At 31.2% G+C, this 20,632-nt stretch overlaps 2 protein-coding genes across 2 annotated transcripts; one reads left to right on the forward strand and one right to left on the reverse strand.

Annotated features, from left to right (window-relative positions):
• Nucleotides 1–7,874: 7,874 nt before the first annotated feature.
• On the reverse strand, nt 7,875–14,946 carry LOC111413076 (mitochondrial translation initiation factor 2). The gene is made up of 4 exons (XM_071198302.1): nt 14,742–14,946; nt 14,579–14,687; nt 13,912–14,521; nt 7,875–9,291 (listed from the first exon to the last, which is right to left on the reverse strand). The coding sequence occupies exons 1-4, from the start codon at nt 14,831–14,833 to the stop codon at nt 7,976–7,978; spliced, it is 2,127 nt and encodes a 708-aa protein (XP_071054403.1). The 5' UTR covers nt 14,834–14,946; the 3' UTR covers nt 7,875–7,975.
• Nucleotides 14,947–15,694: 748 nt separating this feature from the next.
• LOC111413075 (NSFL1 cofactor p47-like) lies at nt 15,695–17,236 on the forward strand. The gene is made up of 3 exons (XM_023043907.2): nt 15,695–15,901; nt 15,984–16,765; nt 16,824–17,236. Exons 1-3 carry the CDS (start codon nt 15,800–15,802, stop codon nt 17,041–17,043), a joined length of 1,104 nt encoding a protein of 367 aa, XP_022899675.1. The 5' UTR covers nt 15,695–15,799; the 3' UTR covers nt 17,044–17,236.
• The last annotated feature ends 3,396 nt before the right edge of the window (nt 17,237–20,632 follow it).

Below are 20,632 nucleotides of genomic sequence, written 5' to 3' on the forward strand. Positions count from 1 at the left end.
TTAAGATGATAAAAAATAAAAAAATCATCTATTTGTGCCAAAAAAAAAAAAAGAAACTTCGTTTTTACCATTAATTTTGTTTAGTTAAAAAATTAAAAAGGTACTAGTCATTATTTTTGTCCTAAATTCAATGCTTTAAATAATAATTTATTTATTAATAATTATCTAGTCATGTAATTGATAAATTAATTTTATACAAAAATTGTTTTTGAAGTTAGAAATTATTGCAAATATTTTAAGCACTAAAAAAAATTTAAAACATCACTGAACCAAGAAATACAAACAAACAACCTATTACAAACACAATCCTTAACGCACACACGAAATAAAACTCATAAAAAATGAAAACTTAGGCAACTTGAAAAGTCCTTTTAGAGATTAAATATTGATTTTAAGACAAACGCTTCATAATCAACTATGCATAAAGGCGGAAATTTTTTTTAATTAATCTAATCAAGAAATTATATCAGAAGTTTCAGATAATTTTAACCCTATTTATTTTTGTATGTTTTCAATATCACATTTGACAAGGTGAAGTTTGTTAGGTTTTTTAGTTTTTGAATTATCAATTGCAGCATTAAGTTGCTAATAATGAACAATGAATTAATATTGTTTATAAGTTTGGTGTAGAAAGAAGAGAATTTTTTTAATGTATTCATTACATATTATTATTCATTCTTCTTCAGCATATACAGTTTATTCATGAATAAATCTTCTTCTGGTTGGCAGCTGCACCAGATTTTCCTCTGAAAGTTTTCACCTTCTTCCTGAAACAGTCTTTCAGGTTTAACTATTACAAAACATTGATATCTTCTTGCCTGTCTTAATTGGAAACTCCTACTTCCTCTATAATCTAACTAAACCAAATTGTCACAACGGCCTCGCTTTGACGTTTTGCCAGATGAAAGCCTAATAAAAGCTCTTTATATTTATATTAAAAACACTTACATACTGTACTATGGGGCCAATAGAAACACTTTTGAACATTCAAAGGCTCTTACAATTAACAACAAAAACAATTTCACTTTAACAACTATTAGAAATGTCTGGTCTTTGGTTGGACTAAAGGGTGGTGTATTTGTAAAAAGAATAAAAAAACAGTTTTTCCAATAAAAATTTTTTTTTCGTTGTTTCTATTGACACTAAAGTTGGGGCCAATAGAAACACCTGTTTAAAAATCATGTACCTATATTGCTATTAAACCCATTTTGGGATGAAAAGAAACAAAAAATTTCTTTTTGAGATCTGTTTACAGAAAGGCATCAAATTTGGAGAGAAATTTATCAAAAAATTTGCTAGACTCATTACAGACGTAGGCAAACAATCTTAGAACTGTATAGGTATTGAAAACATTAAAAATTTTAAAGTAAAAAACAAGTATTTTGTTAAAATATTGCAAACATAGGAACTATTCCAAAAATCTAATTGCAAAAAATGAAAACAAAACAATTTTCTTGTTTCTTAATAGGTACCTATTATAACTAGGGTACGGAACTTTTGTAACAAAACGATACGATTTCCCCCCTCCACTCGTTCTCAGCAGAAAATTTCATACAAAAGTTGTTCTAAATTACATTTTAAAACGATTTTCTCAATAAAAAAAATATATAAAAATTTTTTTGAGATTATGTTCTTAATTATTGATCAAATCAAAAATTTTTATTAACAATATTTGTTTAGAATTACTTCAGGTTTGTTAACAGTGTTTGTTAATACAATTTTTTGCTAACTTGATATTTTAATTTCCCTCTGAATAGTATGCTATCAAAATTAATTATCTCAACAATTATTGTTTTTATTAAAAAATGTTTTAAATAAAATTTGTTTCAATTTCGATTTTGAATCAATTATCTTAATAAAAATTTTTTACATCTCTATTAATTAAACATCTAAGTATAATTATGTATAAAAACGGAAAAATTATTATTTTGAGGTTATCTCCTTAATCATTGATTAAACCAAAAAAAAAATGTTGACAAAGTTTGTTTAGAATTGTTTCAGGAACAATTTTTGTTAACATAATTTTTTTCTAACTTGAAATTTTAATTTCCCACTGAACAGTATGCTACAAAAATTAATATTTTGAGGTTATATCCTTATTGTTGATTTAATCAAAAAATTTTGTTAACAAAATTTGTTTAGAATTACTTCAGGAACAGTGTTTGTTAATACAATTTTTTGCTAATTTGAAATTTTAATTTCCCTCTGAATAGTATGCTATCAAAATTAATTATCTCAACAATTATTGTTTTTATTAAAAAATGTTTTAAATAAAATTTGTTTCAATTTCGATTTTGAATCAATTATCTTAATAAAAAATTTTTACATCTCTATTAATTAAGCATCTAAGTATAATTATGTATAAAAACGGAAAAATTATTATTTTGAGGTTATCTCCTTAATCATTGATTAAATCAAAAAAAAATGTTGACAAAGTTTGTTTAGAATTGTTTTAGGAACAATTTTTGATAACACAATTTTTTTCTAACTTGAAATTTTAATTTCCCACTGAACAGTATGCTACAAAAATTAATATTTTTGAGGTTATATCCTTATTGTTGATTTACTCAAAAAATTTTGTTAACAAAATTTGTTTAGAATTACTTCAGGAACAGTGTTTGTTAATACAATTTTTTGCTAATTTGAAATTTTAATTTCCCTCTGAATAGTATGCTCTTCTTTTAATCAAGATTTTCTGAGAACGAGTGGAGGGGAGAAATCGTATCGTTTTGTTACAAAAGTTCCGTGCCCTGATTATAACATAAATAAAATCTTAAATTCTGAATAAAAATCTTTTTAGACTAGGTACTTCATAAAAAAATTAATCGATTTTTATGGGAATACAGAGCAACTTTTTCTACTCAGCATTGACTGGTTCAATTTTTACCACAACTTGATTATAGCAAAAATATGCGGTTGTTGACTTTTCTTGAAGCCTTTTTTCTGACAAAGTATCCCTCAAAGTCTTCAGGTTCATCACAGTTAGTTTCAGTTAGACAGTCTTCAGTTTTATTTAGGGACTTTGTGACTTGACCTATGTAATACTTAAACTTGTTAGCCTTTTCTTGGTGTTGGTCTTGATATTTTCTTTGGCTATGTATTGTGTAATTTTTCAAAAAATCTTCCAATTCTTTGAATTCCCTTTGAAAATTTATCTTTGGATTGGTTTTCTTTTTTGGTCTCAAAAAATAACGGCCCAGCTTATCACTATTTACTTCATTTTCATCTTGAGTCTTTTCTTCAACATTGATTTCGTCGCCTTCGATAGTAAGTCTAAAATCTGATCTGAATCTGATCTTTCACATTTAATTTTTTTTTGCGACGTCGACTTCTGGTATCAGATTCGTCGCCGTAGCGAAAGTTTTTCAAGTAGGAAACTACTGAGATGTTAACATCTTGAAAAACTCCAGTTTGGTCTTCTTCCAACGACACTTCTTGCCTGTTTTTGAGGATAAATCCCAGCTTTTCTGAAGCCCGAAATTATGTTATAGTTCGTTTTTTTTCTATAATACTTGTCAATGTAAATTTTTTAGGGTTTCTGTTGGTATTATCTAGGACTCTTATAAAATTTATGTTGTTTTCCTGATTTTTAGTAACATGTTCAGTAACTAAATAGTTGAGGTTAAAATACTAATACATTTTTAGATCAATACGATTTTAACGAGGTACTTATTTATTGTAAAAACGTGCTACAAAGTAATTATATACAACAAAACACCTTTTCTAGGTAAATAAATGGCAAATAAACACTCCACAACATTTTTTGTGCGCTTTTTCTTTTTGAATAACGAAAGCTCAAACGTCAGTGTGACATATCTATTTTAAAACATGATAAAACAAAACTCTCTGTTAATTTTGCCAACTTTACAACAATTTGACAGGTATTATAGAAAAAAAATGAACTATAGTTGCCTCGTTGACTTTGATTTTGTCAAAAAGTAATTTCAAAAGATGGGGACATTTATTCTTTTAGACAGATCCTTTTTTTTTTGCTTCTGAAGACATTTTCCAATTGATGAGAATTTTTCTCCAAGCTGCAAAAGACACATCTAATTGAATTGGGCGGTAGAAAGATGAATGATACATTTATATCATGCTGCCTACATTTTTCTACGATATTTGCTGAAAATTCGATGACAAGTTGTCTCCAATTAAAAATTTTGGTCTTGGTAGTGTTCTCATGTGTGGAATGGCAATTTTCAAATGTAGATGTTTCAAACCCGCTTTTGCTTCTATTGAATCTTGTACCTCTTGGCTCCCAATTGTCCGAAAATCGTAAAGATGTGTGGCTTTATAAACCACATATGCCGGCAATAGTTGACCAGTGGCTGTACTTTATGCACTTTTTGTATTGTCATAGTTGACGATATTTTCTGGTGGTACATCTCTCAGTTATTCTTCTAGATGATCAAAAAAATTGCCGATATCACGAGGTGACACCTACGCCCTACATCTTTTGACATTTTGACAAATTCGTGTTCTCAAGTTTTTGGCATGTCTCCGTAAAAATGAATAGATAAAGTCTTTCTCTGGTATATTGTCTTTAACTAAAGGCACTTGTTTTCCTCGACTATCTAAGTAATGTTTGACAATTTTGCGCAGATCTAAATACTTGACTACTCTTCCACAGTGCTCAGCTGAGTTTTTTCAAATTTGGTTTATTTTTGTGCAGATATAAAACGGAATAATGAATGATATATCTTTTAGCAGCATTTCTGTACGATACTCCATTTCTAATGTCTTGAAGAGCCAAATTGAAGAATCAATTTTTTTGTACTGCTTTGACCTAGGGTCGTAAAAGTACTTCCACGGCATCTAAAGCATAAAATAACAGGGAATTATGCATCACCCCATTCATACTTCAGTTAAAATATAAACAATCATACCTTATTTTTGTTGCCAAAACAAACAAAGTTTTCTAACTTATATTTTGACGTTTACCTTGAACTGTATAAAGGTAAACTTGCCAACCTTCTTTTAATTTGCCTTAATTTTGCTTTCTTTTATTCATTCTACATCATTTTCACGCAACCAAACCAAACTTTTTTGTATTAGTTTAAAAGCAAACAAATTATGAAAAACTTTCCTACTTTTTGTTTCTATTCACCCATCATTATAACATCAGGTAATCATTTAAATTTATTTAACAAAATTATTAATTTTTGTCTGAGTAAGCGTTGCAAATGTTTTTTGCCTACTATGTCCCTCATTCGTTTTAACAAAAAAAGTTGGACTTCATTACATTCCTAGTGCGTTTATTGGTATCTCCAACGCCGTGAACGCTTCGGCATGCGTCATGTGTATATTATCATCGGTAATCGTTGTCATTGAGGTTTACATAGCCCATATCATTTTTATCCATATCCAACTATTTGCAGCATCAGATTCGTCACAATCATGAAAACTAGGAACTAACTGGTACAGTTTTGCCACCCTTTTTTTCTTTCAAGCGTTTTTGCTTCATTTGCATTCTCTTATTCCCTCTAATTTCTTTATTGTCATGTCAACGCTTGTTCCATCCTTTTTTTTTTGGATTTTCATTAGTGAGTACTTGCTCAAATTCTTCATCAATCGAATTTAGCACTTCAACAGAAAGAAAATAACACTTTTCCTTGAAGTTGTTTTACTTTTCAAACATTTTTCACATTTGATATGAAAATTTTTTTGTACCAGTCTATAGAAATTTCATTATTCATCGTGGCAGTTCTATGCTCTAGAAGAGACTGGGAGCTGAGTTACATTTTTTTGAAACACTTTCTTACTTTTTCCATTGACTTGTAGCGGCAGTGCATAATCACTACTAGCGTTTAGGAAAGTGCCTTTACAATCTGAAACAACTTTTTCTCCGACAGCAACCTAAGTATTTTTGCAAACCATACAAAATTCACACTGTATTTCTGGAAAAATGTTATGTTGAGCATTGTTTGCAAAGTATTGATGTATGAGGTGGTTGTTGCACCTTTGGTATGTTAACCAATTTATTTATAAATCAGGTGGGGCTGTCCAAAAGCCATAGATATGGAATCTAGTTAGAGAAGAGAAAACCAATTAAAATACACGTTGTACATTTGAAGTTCTTCCGTTTTTAAAAAACCCCTTTTTTGACCGGTATTGCTTCCTGACTCCCACTGTAGACGAATATTGTTTTTATTCTTAACAATTTCTAAACAACTAAATAAATACGACAGAAAAGAAAGATTCAGTTCCGCACTAAAACGAAGGGAAATAGGTAATTCCCCGGTTTTAATATACTTAGATTATTCCAGAAATGTTTGCTTCCAGAAAATTTGTCCACTTAAAAGGGGGTGCCCGAAAAGGATTTTCTACTGTGTTTATCGTCTTTTTGTTCCTGGTTCTTTATACTTCATTCCAGAGAGTTTTAAAAAGTAAACATCTCTTGGGTTTTTGTGTTTCTTTCGCTAGTCCAATTTTCCAGCTGAACATTATGTTTTTTAAGTTGGAAGACGCCTCTTTTCAACTGCTAAAGCAGTACCATCACTTATCCAATTCCGGTCATCATTATTAGGTTATATGTTATCTTTACTTCTCTCTCCATTTTTTTTAAAGTTATATTTATTTTTGCGTCAACTGCTTTTTTGGATATCATTTTTAATTGGGGTATTGTTTTCGCTGTCCATGTTTAAATGGCAGAAAATAATAATAATATGAATTGTTTTAAAGGATTTTCCTTTAGCTGGTTGATTATGAAACCGGTCAATAGACAAATTTAAGCATTTAATATATTTTTTTAATTTATTGATAAATTATATACAAGTGTACCTAAAAAAATATGGTCGCAAATGTAATTAAAATATATTTTATTGCCACTCCATATTTAAACTTGATAGGTGTAGAGTTCACGTGTAAAAAATTATGATTTGTTTTTAGTATTTATTAATTTCGAGTTATTTTTTCTATGATATCGAAAAATAACTAGTTTTTAAGTACAATTCCTTTCTACGACTGTTATTTAACTTAATTACTTTGATAAATTGTTATCAGTTGACTAGCCATTTATAATTAGAAAAGAAATATTTAAAATGTAAAATTAGATGAAGATAAAATGTATATTATTATTATTATTAATAAATAATGTTGTTAATTTGTGTAGCTACAAAAAAAATTAAAAGAAAATCATAAAAATTTCTAGTCTATTACGATTTTTTTGCAAAAAATATCACATATTTTATTTAATAATTTTATTACAATAAATAATTGTATGTTCAATAAAATTCGAAATTGGTAGTGTTGATAGAAGCAAATATATACAAAAACTCAAATTGGGAAACCTATAAAACTTTCCAATTGAAAAGTTAAGTTAAAAGTGTGAATAGATTTTATTGAGCATACTTTAAAAAGTGTATTGTGTAAGTAATATTAAAATACTAGTTAAAAAGCTACTACCAATCATAACAAATAACGGGTATAGATTGTAATTATTAAATATAATGCAAATAAAAATATGTGGAAAAAAATAAAAATAATCGTACTTGAGGGGTATTATAATAATTATTATAAAATATAAATGTTGAGCTGCTGCTTTGTTATGTAATATAATTGTTAGAATTATAAAAGAGATAATAGAAAACGTATAAAGCTTACAAAAAACTTCAAACTAACCGCAAAAAGATCATTGACTTTACAATTCAAAGGAATATCAAAATTGAAAACTTTAGAAAAGGTGTCAGAATTTATTTTTGTTGTAAAACAATCTATAAAACAGGGTTTACATTACATTTAAATAAAATTATTAAATATATTAATTAGAATCTCAACACCAATTAAAAAAAAAACATTAAAATCGTTAATTTCTCTTTTTTGTTACCAAATTGTTGCAAATGTATTAAAAAAAGTAATATATAGAAAGAAAAGTATTAATTTTATGTATTCTTCTTTTTAATAATTATTTTATTAATAAAAAATCATTTTTTATTATTATTTTTTCTTTTATTAACGAAAAAAAATCAACATTATTTTAAAACCCAGGATCCCAATCGGTTTTTTGCTTCTCCATTTTCTTTTCAAAACAAATCAAAACATCTCCTTGTTCGAACTTAATATCTCTATCAAGTAATTGTAATCCGCATTCCAAACCTTTCTTAATCGTATCCACCTCATTCTTCAAATGTCTCATTGAGAATAACGATCCCTCATAAATAGGACTCCCATCCCTAACCAATCTGTACATCAAATTCTTTTTAAGTACTCCTTTTGTACATCGACTTCCTGCGACAGGAACTTTTCTTTTACCCTCGTTAATTTCGAATTGTTGTAAAACTTGAGCTTCGCCAACGATTTCTTCGACTTCTTTCATTGGTAGACGAGAATTAATTTGTTCTTTTACGTCATCGATTAATTTATAGATTACATTATGTTGTTGGATGGATAATTTTGAGTTATTTGCGTCGTTGATGATGTTTTCAGGGTTTGTAACATTAAAAGTGTAAATCACAGCATTAAAAGCTTTTGCTAATTCAACATCAGACTCTGTAATGGGACCAACAGCAAAATGAACTATATCTAGGGGACACTCCTGTGATTCATACGTTGATAGAACATTTAATATCGCTTCTAAAGTTCCATTTACATCACATTTTAGGATTATATTCAAATGGGGTGATGTATCATCTCTTTCATATTCTGGTTTTCGCGGACCTTCAGGTCTTAATTTAAATCTCCCCAAACTCCTACGCAGTTTTAATTTTTCTTGATAAATCTTTGAATGTTCTTTTTCTTTAGCTTCAATTATCGCTAAGTTTTCTTCTTCTTTATCCTTTACGTTTTTTTCTTCGCGTGTCTTTAAAACGTTTCGAGCTTTTTTTTCTGTTTCAACTTCTAATATAATATCCCCAGCTTGGGGTAAATCCTTCCATCCTTCAATTTCAACCGGATATCCCGGTTTAACTTCGTCCAAAACTTTTCCGTCAGCATCGCGTAACACTCTCACCTTCCCCATAACATTTCCCGCAACTAAAACAGCTGCTTTTTTTAATGTACCTCTTTGCACAATTGCTGTACATAATTTTCCACGATGTCGATCTAGTTTGCTTTCAATGATAACGCCTTCCGCGGGTCCCGTTGGGTCTGCTTTAATTTGAAGGAGATCTGCTTGAAGAACTAAAGCCTCGGTGAGTTGATCTAAATTTTTCTTTTTTAAAGCGGAAATTGGAACAGATTGGACGTCTCCACCTTGATTTTCTACTTGAATTCCAATTTCTAAAAGCATTTGCTCCGTTCTTTGTACATTTGCTTTTGGGGCGTCTATTTTATTTATTGCGACAAGAATTGGAACTAAAAAGAAAATTAATTAAATATGTAATTCATAAAAATATTTGACCGACATCACAAGGGAGATGAATGGATACAAAAGGGAAATGGATATAAAACTAACAAAGAAAGACAGGAGGATGGATATCCTGAAACACGCTAAAGAGTTGAAAGGAACGAACATATGGATAGATGACGAGTACTCTAAGAAAATTCAGAGAGAGATATGATTTGATGACTGAACTAAGGGAACTCATGAGGAAAGGAGTTAAAGCTCATTCACAATTCAACAAAATAATTGTAAAGGATGAAGCAAAGAACAAGGGGAAGATAGTGGATGAAGAAGCTGGCAGGAACAATAAGCGTACAGTTTCGGAAAGATCGCCGGACGATATGGAAAAAGAAAAAAGGAAACTACAAAGATAAAGACAACTACAAGGGACATATGGACATATGGGCGGATTTTTATGCAGAAAAGTTCAAGGATGGAAAACGGACACAAACAATGGAGGAGGAGAGAGAAAATGAGATAAGGGAAGACACTACAGACACAGCAACTGAAGAGATAACAATGGAAGAATTAGGAAGGGCAATGATGAAGTTGAAAACAGACAAGACTTGCGACAAAGACAAGATAGATTCAGAGATGATAAAATATTTGAGAATAAAAGGGAAGAAGGGGCTTCTAAGTGTATATTATAAAACCGCATGTGAGTCGGAAATAATTCCGAAAGATTGGGAAGATAACATCATACAATACATAAAAAAGGAAGCTACTCGAACTGTGAAAATTACAGAGCCATATGCCTATCATCTACAAGTTACAAATTATACACAAAGACAATAGAAAAAAGGTCAAGAAGAGTAGTGGAAAATAAACTAGAAGATGAACAAGCAGCATACAGAGCAAGCAAACAAACGAACGATAACATCAGAAATATCATTGAAAGGAAAATAGAGACGGGCAATGAAGTATACCTAATATTCTTGGACCTAAAAGCAGATTTTGACATTGTTAACTGTAGTATTATATGGAAGTGTCTAGAACAACTAATGGTACCACAAACACTAACAAAAATAATTGAAAACCTGTACAAGAAAGTCAAGGGCATAGTACAAATAAAGGGAGAAACATAAAAAACTTTTGAAATGAGCAAGGGAATAAAACAAGGCGATAGCCTTGTTTTATTAAGCCTCTTGTTATTTATAATATTAATGGACAGAGTGATTAAAAATACAAGAACAAATAAATATCAAACAGTAATAGGTTATAAAAGTTTCGAACCAGTAAAAATAGATAATTTACTATATGCTGACGAATAGTGCTGATAGCAGAGAACCATAAGGCAAGGAAGTTGGGTGAAATAGGACAGAAGAAATTGAAAGATTCATGTGATATCACGAAGATTTGTATGTGCAGTTGTGATAAAAACCATTGCATTAGACATATTTGCTATTGCATGATATATTTTGTTGTTTGCTGACAAATGAATAACGAATTTCACTCTACTCCAAGCGAACATTACAGTAAACATTTCAAGTTATAATGCATAATTCTTATTTCATTATTTTACGAATAATTTTTATATCAAAAATGTCGAAACAATCAAGATATTTGAAATTATTAGAAATTATAAATAACATAGATGAAGAGTGTTCGGAATTTAGCGAAGAGGAACTATCTGAAAGTGAAGTGGATAATATAGAACAACATGATGACTCATTTGACACTACGGACGAATGTGAGACCTCAGGAAAAGAAATTGAAAACGAAAATATTTTGAATATACGTAGAGGACAAAAGAAAAAAAGACCGTTATCAAGTTCAGAAAATGAAAGTGATGTGGAACACCGAAATTGCGGCTGATGGTACAGTTTAGCAAGAAATAGAACCAGGCTCAACACCTGGACGATCATCAATTTATAATATTTTTATTGATGTTGTAGGCCTGGCAGCATATACCAAACGAAATATTATGAAGGGGAAAGTGAGAACTGCATTTTCTTTGCTTATTGATAGTCATGTAATGGAGCATTATAAAAAAAAGCACAGTTTGAACATCTGATATGGAATAATAAATGGGGTCCCGCAAAAACCAGGAGCAGGAATGGTTTTTGTGAAATTATGCGGTTTATCAGGTTTAATAAAAAAAGTCAACAAAGTCAGCGTTTACAAACAGATCAATTTGCTCTAATTTCTGAAGTACGGTACAAATTCATCGAGAATAGCCAAAATTGTTACAAGCCTGGGAAACATGTAACTATCGATGAACAGCTTTTCTCAACCAAAGCGAGGTGTAGGTTTACGCAATATATGCCGAATAAACCGGATAAGTTTGGTATAAAATTCTGACGTCAGCACCAAATACACTATAAATCGATTTTCATATTTGGGGAAAGATGAAAACAGAGGAGCTTCATCTCCAATTGGGGTATTCGTTGTTTTCAAACTACTGGAACCACAGATAATTTCTTTGCAAGTGCATCACTAGCTGCAAAATTACTAGAAAAAAGAACCACTCTTATTGGAACTATCCGCGGAAATAAAAGAGAACTACTAAAATTCGCCAAGCAGCCGAAAGATGGAAAGAAGCGTCACATGCTTCTCAACAACATTATATAAATCGAGACATTGTTCACTTACCATTTACAAAAGTAACCCAAATAAAAAAGTGCTTCTACTGAGTTCAAAGTATAAATCTATAAGCATCGGAAAAACCGGTAAGCGTATACCTGAAACGATCAAATTCTACAATAGTACTGAATACGGTGTAGATGTAGACATGACGGATCAGACGGCAAGAAAATACTCCGTGAAATCGAAATCGCAAAGATGGCCTGGATGGAATCAACTCATGGGTTTTATACGGAGAAACAACCAGCGAAAAAATTTCTAGACAACATTTTTTATTTCAATTAGCTGAAGAACTTGCCGAAGATTTTCAACATGAACAACAGGAAGAAAAAGAAATTATACAAAAAACATCAACAAATTCAAGTTCGGATTCTCGTGTGCAAATGCGAAAAAGGTGTCAAATAGGTTTTTGCAAAGAAAACAAAACTACAAAAATCTGTTTCAAATGCCACAAAATATGCGGCGAACATGAATAAACATATTATTTTTATGTTTTTTAAATTTAATAAATAAACAATTTTGAAGCGTTATTTGAAATAAATTGTTGTGTTCATGTACCACATTGTACAAAATCAGCTAAATGATATATTCTTTCGCTATACATAGTAATATACAGTGTCCCGAAATTCAACGTCAAGCGGGCACCGTGTGAGAGGCCAACTCATACCTGTTCTGGTAAAAATAAGAAAAAAAATTCCATGTCTCTTAGTTAAGTGGTAATAGACATTTTTTGAGAATGTTAAAAATCGTTCATCATATCTTTAGGTCAGAAATGTTGACAATTTAATAGTGATTTTTTTAATAAAGTATTTCGTATGAACCACGCTACTATAGAATCCACAAATCAAATAACAAAAGTCGTTAGTTTTCCGAAAAAAAAAATATTTGTATGATCGAGTTAAGGTTAAAAGAATTTATGGCTATTAAGTTTGACACACGATTTCTAAAAAAAGGAGTAGTACAACACCCTTGGCAAATTATTTTAAAAGATGGCATGTTTAGTCAAGATTCCAAAATGGTACAACACTTGCCATTTTTCTTTTCATAAAAAGTATTATTACCTGTTTTTTCTGCAAAATACGCATGATTTAAAAAATTCATACTTTCGTATGTTATTTGTATTTCCTCCAAAACAATTTAACAACTTTGTTAGAAAATGTACCACTCAATATCTACAAAGAAATGTGCTTTCAACAAGATGGTTGCCCAGTTCATTATACTTGTCGTGTACGGAATTGAATACAGAATATCTCTAAAGAGGGATCCTTTTTTTGGATTTTTCTTATTTTTACCAGAACAGGTATGGGTTAGCCTCTCGCCCGGCACCTGCTTGACGTTGAGTTTAGGGACAGCCTGTATATAACATTTTAAAGACGGGCAACTTGACCCGCTGTGGTAGGTATACATGAAGTATCGGTTGGTTTAGTGTTAAGGAATAAAAGATAGAAAAAGTATCATCATATGAGTACTTGGGCAGTATAATATTACAAGATGTAAGGATAGATTTAGACATAAATGCAAGAATAAGGAAAACAACGTATATCATAGTCTAAACAGAACAATTTTTGGGAAGAAGGAAAGAGATAAAAAGATAAAATTGAAAGTGTACAACTTGGTTGTAGTCTCAATATTAACATATGCCAGTGAAATGAAATTTTTACGGAAAGTGGTGAGAAGCTGAAGTGGGATAGGATAAAGAAGAGTAGATCAAGAGGAGATAGCGAAATAGAGAGAAAGCAACTAAACTGGTACGCCCACAAAACTAGAATGGAACATAACACAATAGTAAAACAGGTATTTGAAGCGTAAGAAATAAAAGAAGCGAAGAAATAATAAAGGTAAGAAAAAGAGGGGAAGACTTAGGAAAAAGTGGGAAGAAAGAATAGCAGAAGTTGGGAAGAAGAGAGGGAATGGAAGAAGTAAATGGAGGAATAGAAAAAGATTTATCCAACGCCAACAGGCATAAGGATGAGGAGAAGAAGAAGACAAAAATAATTTTTTCAACTCACCATTGGCTTGTTTAGCCATTCGAACTGACTCCACAGTTTGTTCCATTACGCCATCATCAGCAGCAACAACCAAAACAACAATATCCGTTATATTAGCCCCCCTTTCCCTCATTGAAGTGAAAGCAGCATGCCCCGGAGTATCTAAAAACGTAACTCTAGCCCCAGAATCCAAAGAAACCGAAAAAGCTCCAATATGTTGAGTAATTCCCCCAAATTCGCGATCAACAACATTTGAGTGTCGTAAACTATCTAAAAGGGTTGTTTTTCCATGATCAACATGTCCCATTACTGTGACGACGGGTGGTCGCCTCTGTAAAACGGAAGGATCTGGTGGAGGTCTTGGAGAAACATCTTCGTCTTGAAAGTCTTCAGTTTCTGAAGGCTTTGGTATGATTCTCATGCGTTTTCCACTTCGTCTTATGGCGAGTTGAAGTTCTTTGAGGTCTGATAACACGGTTGATGAGCCCTTTATGTTGTTTAAAAAGAGTTCTTCAATGTATGATGTGTTTTTATTCATTATTTCTGCTAGTTCTTTTACGGTTATGTTTCTCCAAACATCAATTACTTCTAATTTTTGCTTCGGAGAGTATTCTCTTAAATTGGGTTTTTTCTAAATTAATGATTATTTTTGAAATTAATTTTTAAGTTAGAAAATTTAATAACTTACTCTTTCTTCCGAATCTTTTCTTCGTTTTAATAAATTCGTACTATTATGGATATTTACACTTAATATACTATTAATAGTTAACGTTTTTTCTCTTTTTAATGTTATTAACCTACAAATTAAGGTTTATTTAGAGGTTAAGTATAAAACATTAATGTTTCTTTACCTTTGTATTGAATTTAGACTTAAAAAGGCCGATTTTTTTAAACCGGGGGTATATATTTTCGAAAATAATACGCACCGCGAATAAATCCCCATTTTAATTTAACTTATTTTAAGCCAATATTAATAAATTTGCTTTTAAAAGTTATAGGTTATGTTATGTCATGTCGGTGATATATATACGTGTAAAACGAACGATTTTCCCCCCCTCCAAGAAATTAATCACCTTAATTAATCTTTTCGTTAAATCTAAACTTAATTATTAGTTTTGAATTTGTTTTTTAAGTAAAAAATAATGAATTTAATTGGAGTAAACTCGAATATTAAATATTTAAAAATAAATAATTTTTGTTATTGTTTTAAAATAACTTCCACATACATAGTATATGTAAGAAATGACAGCTGTCATTACTTAGCCCGGTATTTATAATCAGTTTCAACTTGTGTTAATAATTAAAAAGACGGGAAGAAAGTGTTACTCTTTCTTCGTTTTAATAAACTTGTACTATTATGGATATTTACACTTAATATACTATTAATAGTTAGCGTTTTTTTTCTTTTTAATGCTATTAACCTACAAATTAAGGTTTATTTAGAGGTTAAGGATAAAACATTAATGTTTCTTTACCTTTGTATTGAATTTAAACTTAAAAACGGCTAATAAATCCCCATTTTAATTTAACTTATTTTAAGCCAATATTAATAAATTTGCTTTTAAAAGTTATAGGTTATGTTATGTCATGTCAGTGATATATATACGTGTAAAACGAATGATTTCCCCCCCCTCCAAGAAATTAATCACCTTAATTAATCTTTTCGTTAAATCTAAACTTAATTATTAGTTTTAAATTTGTTTTTTAAGTAAAAAATGATTAATTTAATTGGAGTAAACTTGAATATTAAATATTTAAAAATAAATAATTTTTGTTATGGTTTTAAAATAACCTCCACATACATAGTATATGTGAGAAATGACAGCTGTCATTACTCAGTCCGGTATTCATAGTAATCAGTTTCAACTTGTGTTAATAATTAAAAAGACGGGAAGAAAGTGATTAGAATATGTCAGAAAATAACGATAAACTCCAACAGTTCCTAACGGTAACAGGAATCGATGAAGAACGTGCTCGATTTTATATGGAATCTTCCGCTTGGGATTTAGAGGTTAGGTTAACTCAACCCCTCTTAGAAAAAAAACATGACATGACAAAAACCATAAATATTTTATTTTTTTCATTATTTCCAGCTGGCTTTAACAAGTTTTTACGATGCAGACCCCGATCAAGAACCTGAAAGCGTCGATACCATCCAATTTTCAAACCCTGCGGACGAAACCCCAACAGATACAACAGCAAAACCAAAAACGGAAAAACCAACAACGAGGAGCTCAAAATTTGCCACATTAAACACATTGGAATCGTCCGATGACGAAGAAGAAGGTCAGGCTTATTACGCCGGGGGTTCTGAAAATAGTGGACAACAAGTTTTGGGGCCACCGAAAAAGAAAAAAGATATTGTAGCTGAAATGTTTAAATCAGTACAAGAACACGGAGTTGAAATCTTAGATTCAGCATCAACATCTCAACCCGGAGCTTTCCGAGGGACCGGTTATCGATTAGGACAAACAGGAAATGATTCAGTAACCGTTCCAGGTTTTGTTGAACCTTCACCTCCTATTCAGGTTACAATGAAATTGTGGAGGGAGGGCTTTAGTTTGGATAATGGCCCATTAAGAGCTTATGATGATCCATCAAATAGAAATTTTTTGGATAGTGTAAGAAGAGGGGAAATCCCAACTGAGTTAAGGCAAGGTGTTAATGAGGTGCATTTAAGTATGGAAGATCATCGAATGGAGGGCTTTAAACAAACCTCTCATGGAAAATTAACAAAACCATTCTCTGGAACTGGGCACACTTTGGGAAGCCCGGCTCCCCCTACAATTGGTACTCCACTAAATGAAGATAAAAGTGTGAATGAAGCTCATGCTAAAAAACAAGTTAAATTGGATGAAGCACAACCAATAACAAAGTTAGTTCATTTTGATGTTTTAAAAGAATTAATTTATTAATTGCTTTTTTTTTTTTAGTTTACAAATAAGATTAGCTGATGGATCACGATTAATAGGTCAATTTAATAATTCTCATACAGTAGGTGAAGTTCGTTCTTTTATAATAGCTGCGAGACCTCAATACGAAACTCGAGCTTTTTCATTGTTATCGTCTTATCCAACAAAGGAATTGGATGACTCTCAGTCTTTGGAAGCCGCTGGTATATTAAATTCGGCGATAATGCAGAAATTAAAATAGACGAAATAAACGGGTTTTATAGATGATAAAGTGAAAAGGATGAAAAACATGATAAAACGTGTTTGTATTTAATGTAAATCTAATATTAGTACGTTTAATTATTAATATGGAAATAAATAAACAAATAAGCGTTCATTTTCATAACTGATTTTAGTAAATTTATTTGAAAATAAATACGCAACTTGGTTTTTAATTGTTTTTAATTCAATTTTTCTTATCTTGCGGAATTCTTATTCTCATTTTGAAATAAATCAATTCTATTTACTATATCTGAACTATTTCCACCACCATGATGAACTCTATGCCATTATTACTCTTCCATACTTCAATAATATGTGGTTATATTGCAACATTCTTCAGACATACTTCAAACATGGATAGAATACAATTATTGATAAAAATACTTCCAGTGAGGTGGTGCAGAAAAACGTGTGCCTTGCGCAACGTGGTTATTGGCTGGCAAGATCTATTGCACTCTGTATTTTTACGCTGCGCTGTCTTGCGTTGTCTATGTTGCCTATGTCTGTATGTGCTCCAGTCTTTAAACATATTTGTGCTGCACATATAACAAAGAAGTTCTACAGACGAACAACCACACCATAAAAATGTCTTCAGTCTCAAATTCTAGAAAGAGTAAGGAAGAATAACAAACTACAGTTATCTTAAAACGCATTTTAAAATAAGCACGCGTCGTCGTTGTGGGATGAATGTCCGTAGCGCAAAGTTCAGTCCGTTAATATGGGCATTAAGGTAGCTCTGTCGCAATTTAGGCTTGTTTCAATAGACTACTTGGCCAGTAACTACGTTAGTTAAGTTAACCAACCGTTAAATTAATCCGAGGTTGGTAAATGTATTCCGTTTCCAAATCATAATCATTTAAGTGTTTGGCTAACGGAATTCTAAAAAATAATGGACAGCGATTTCAGTGCAAGTGACGAAAACAACGGTAGCAGTGTTTATCGGCAGTCTACAAAGAAAAGGAAAAGGTCGAATGAAAGATGTAATGAAAAAATTAAGGCTTATGTCACGTGAGGCAGGTGACAGTTGTTACTGTTCAAGACTTAAATGTTTTGGCAATGTTGTTGTTGAAGGAAAGAAAGCGAATTATAAAAGAATTCAACAGCATGCTAACTTTTGACGAGCAAAATAGTTACCTCAGTGGTCCCATTACTGTACCCCCAATAATGATATAGACAATGGCATACCTAATACTTTATTTTACTCATACAGGTTCAAATTATTCAGCAAAGTTTCCAGGAGATGGGTGTTTCGCCAACAGACATTCGAACAGACTACATAAACACAGTAATGATACTATCACTCTTGTTCATGATTTTATCATGTCAAAGATACGAAAAAGACTTATTTACCTGAAAACTTAAATATTTCGAAACTTCATGGGATGTTTAATGATAATCATCCAAAAATTACTGACTGAAAACCTTCAAAAACTTCAGCTTTTAAAGAATAGTGTCCTTTATCGAGTTGTTCTAGTGAAAATAATAGCTGTTCCAGATTGCGTTAGATATAATAAGTATATATTTGTAATATGATATTGAAAATAGAAAAACTATGGTCACAGCAATCAATTAGACATCTTTTTCAGCCAAGCCAATTTTTAGTTATAACTTCGGAATGCTGTATCCCATGATTTTGATTTTCTAGAACAATTCATAAACGATGAGTTTAGAATCGATTTTAACTAAAAAATTCTAAAACAAGGAAAATCTGATTTTTCCAAAAATAGAGGATTAGTCAAAAAACTCTTTCTTCAGGTTTTCTCGCCGAGTTTTTATTTTTTCTATTTGCCGATTTGGAACCATGTAGAAAATTTAAAAATCAAAAAATGGGGGACTAACTTCCCGCACTCTAGGAAGTAGCCAAATAACCGAACTGAAGCACCCTAACCAGAGGGATAAAAGGGCTATAGCCCTGGGGCGCCAGCTCTTTGGGGGCGTCTTAATTGTTTAAATTTTTATTTGTAGTTTTTTTTATTCTCGTTTACTGGTCCCAGGGAATTTGTTCCGGATTCCCCAGTTTGTGATTGGGCCTGGGTTGGTGAACTGTGTAATGATATTGTGAATTATCGCTTTGTTTTATCTTTGTTATGTCTTGTTTATCTTTGTTGCCGTTACATTGTAAGTACATAATTTAAAAATAATTTTTTATATCGTGTAACAAGGCTAATCATGGAACAAAAAATTATCTGGGTTTGCCAATCGAAAATTGAAGAAGCAGAAGGAAGCAAGGCAAAAACCTATCTTAGACAAAGTACCTACAATAACACATTTCTTTAAAAAAGATTTGTTCAATGATAATGATGACCAACAGTCAAATGAGAAAGAAAAAGAAGCAACGCAAATACAGCAAAAAGAGGAGCAGCCATGATCAGAAGATCAGGAAAGGAAATGTGTATTATTTCCCATTTAGATCAATTAACCACTGTTGTCAGATATGGTAAAATAAAGGTTTTTAAAATTTTTTGAAAATACCATAAAAGCTCAAATATGGAGAAATCTATCTTAAATCTATTATCTGATTTAGATATTAATTTGGAAAATTGCAGAGGACAATCTTACGATAATGCATGTAACATGTCTACATTTATTTGCTTGCAACCTCCAAACACGAATTAAATCCAAAAACAATCTTGTCATTTACGTACCTTATGCAGCACATTCTTTAAATTTAGTTGGAGAAACAGCAGTGGAATGCTGCTTATAAGCAACTAAATTATTTTTATTTCTTCAAAATGTATACAATTTCTTCACCGCGTCAACATCAAGATGGGAAATTTTGAAAGATACGCTCTATTAGGTAACTAAAAACTAAATTAGCAAGGGCTGACCAAGAGATTCCGTGAAGACAGTTATTTCCGGTTATGCAAATTTTAAAAGTGCTTTGAACAAAACTTCAGAAGACAATTTTCAAAGGCTTGCAACAAAAGTTGTAGCTCAGGTCTTGTTAAACAAATTCAACTCACTGGAAATTGGCATTATGTAGCATTTTGGAGCGAGATGTTATAAATCATAGATAAAACAAATACATCATTTCAAAAAGTTGATATTACAAGCTATTTTTGTTCTTTTTTTTGCAATTAGATTAGAGTTTAGTACAATAACAAATATTGACTTCTTGAGGTTGAACCTGAATTTTCTTATGAAAAGGGTTGCACTCTTTTTAATGGCCTTGCTGAAGCGTAATATTATATAGAGTTAGACTAGGTTATAGTTGACCTTGATCCTAAGATGAAGATTATGCAGTACGATCGTAACCTTGAGTGTTTTTAGGTTGAGTTCTAGCTTTCGATTGAGGAACCTTTCTGGAATTTTAAGGTCACGTTGTGTCCAGACCTCTGGACGGTTCGTCAAGCAGCAAATACTGGCTTAACTAGAGTGTACGCAAATGAGCAAAGGTCACGACGGGAACTAAGAGTTTGATTAAAATAAGGGCTGAATATTTGTTCTATTTGTTGAATCATCAGCTTCAACTTCAGCTCGATACGTCAACACTTCCAATAACTATGAAGATTATCTCTATGTGCTAACACTGATCTCACATCAAATCACGCACCATCAAAATCCGAGCG

This window comes from Onthophagus taurus, chromosome 7 (genome assembly GCF_036711975.1).
Source record: "Onthophagus taurus isolate NC chromosome 7, IU_Otau_3.0, whole genome shotgun sequence".
Taxonomy (NCBI): Eukaryota; Metazoa; Arthropoda; class Insecta; order Coleoptera; family Scarabaeidae; genus Onthophagus; species Onthophagus taurus.

Coding starts and splice junctions, on each gene's coding strand:
- LOC111413076 (XM_071198302.1), bottom strand. CDS start 14,833: ATGGGGATTTATTCGCGGTGCGTATTATTTTCGAAAATATATACCCCC. Junction 14,522..14,578: donor GAAAAGATTCGGAAGAAAGA/GTAAGTTATTAA, acceptor TCATTAATTTAG/AAAAAACCCAATTTAAGAGA. Junction 9,292..13,911: donor AATGGCTAAACAAGCCAATG/GTGAGTTGAAAA, acceptor TTTTCTTTTTAG/TTCCAATTCTTGTCGCAATA.
- LOC111413075 (XM_023043907.2), top strand. CDS start 15,800: ATGTCAGAAAATAACGATAAACTCCAACAGTTCCTAACGGTAACAGGA. Junction 15,902..15,983: donor CTTCCGCTTGGGATTTAGAG/GTTAGGTTAACT, acceptor CATTATTTCCAG/CTGGCTTTAACAAGTTTTTA. Junction 16,766..16,823: donor GAAGCACAACCAATAACAAA/GTTAGTTCATTT, acceptor TTTTTTTTTTAG/TTTACAAATAAGATTAGCTG.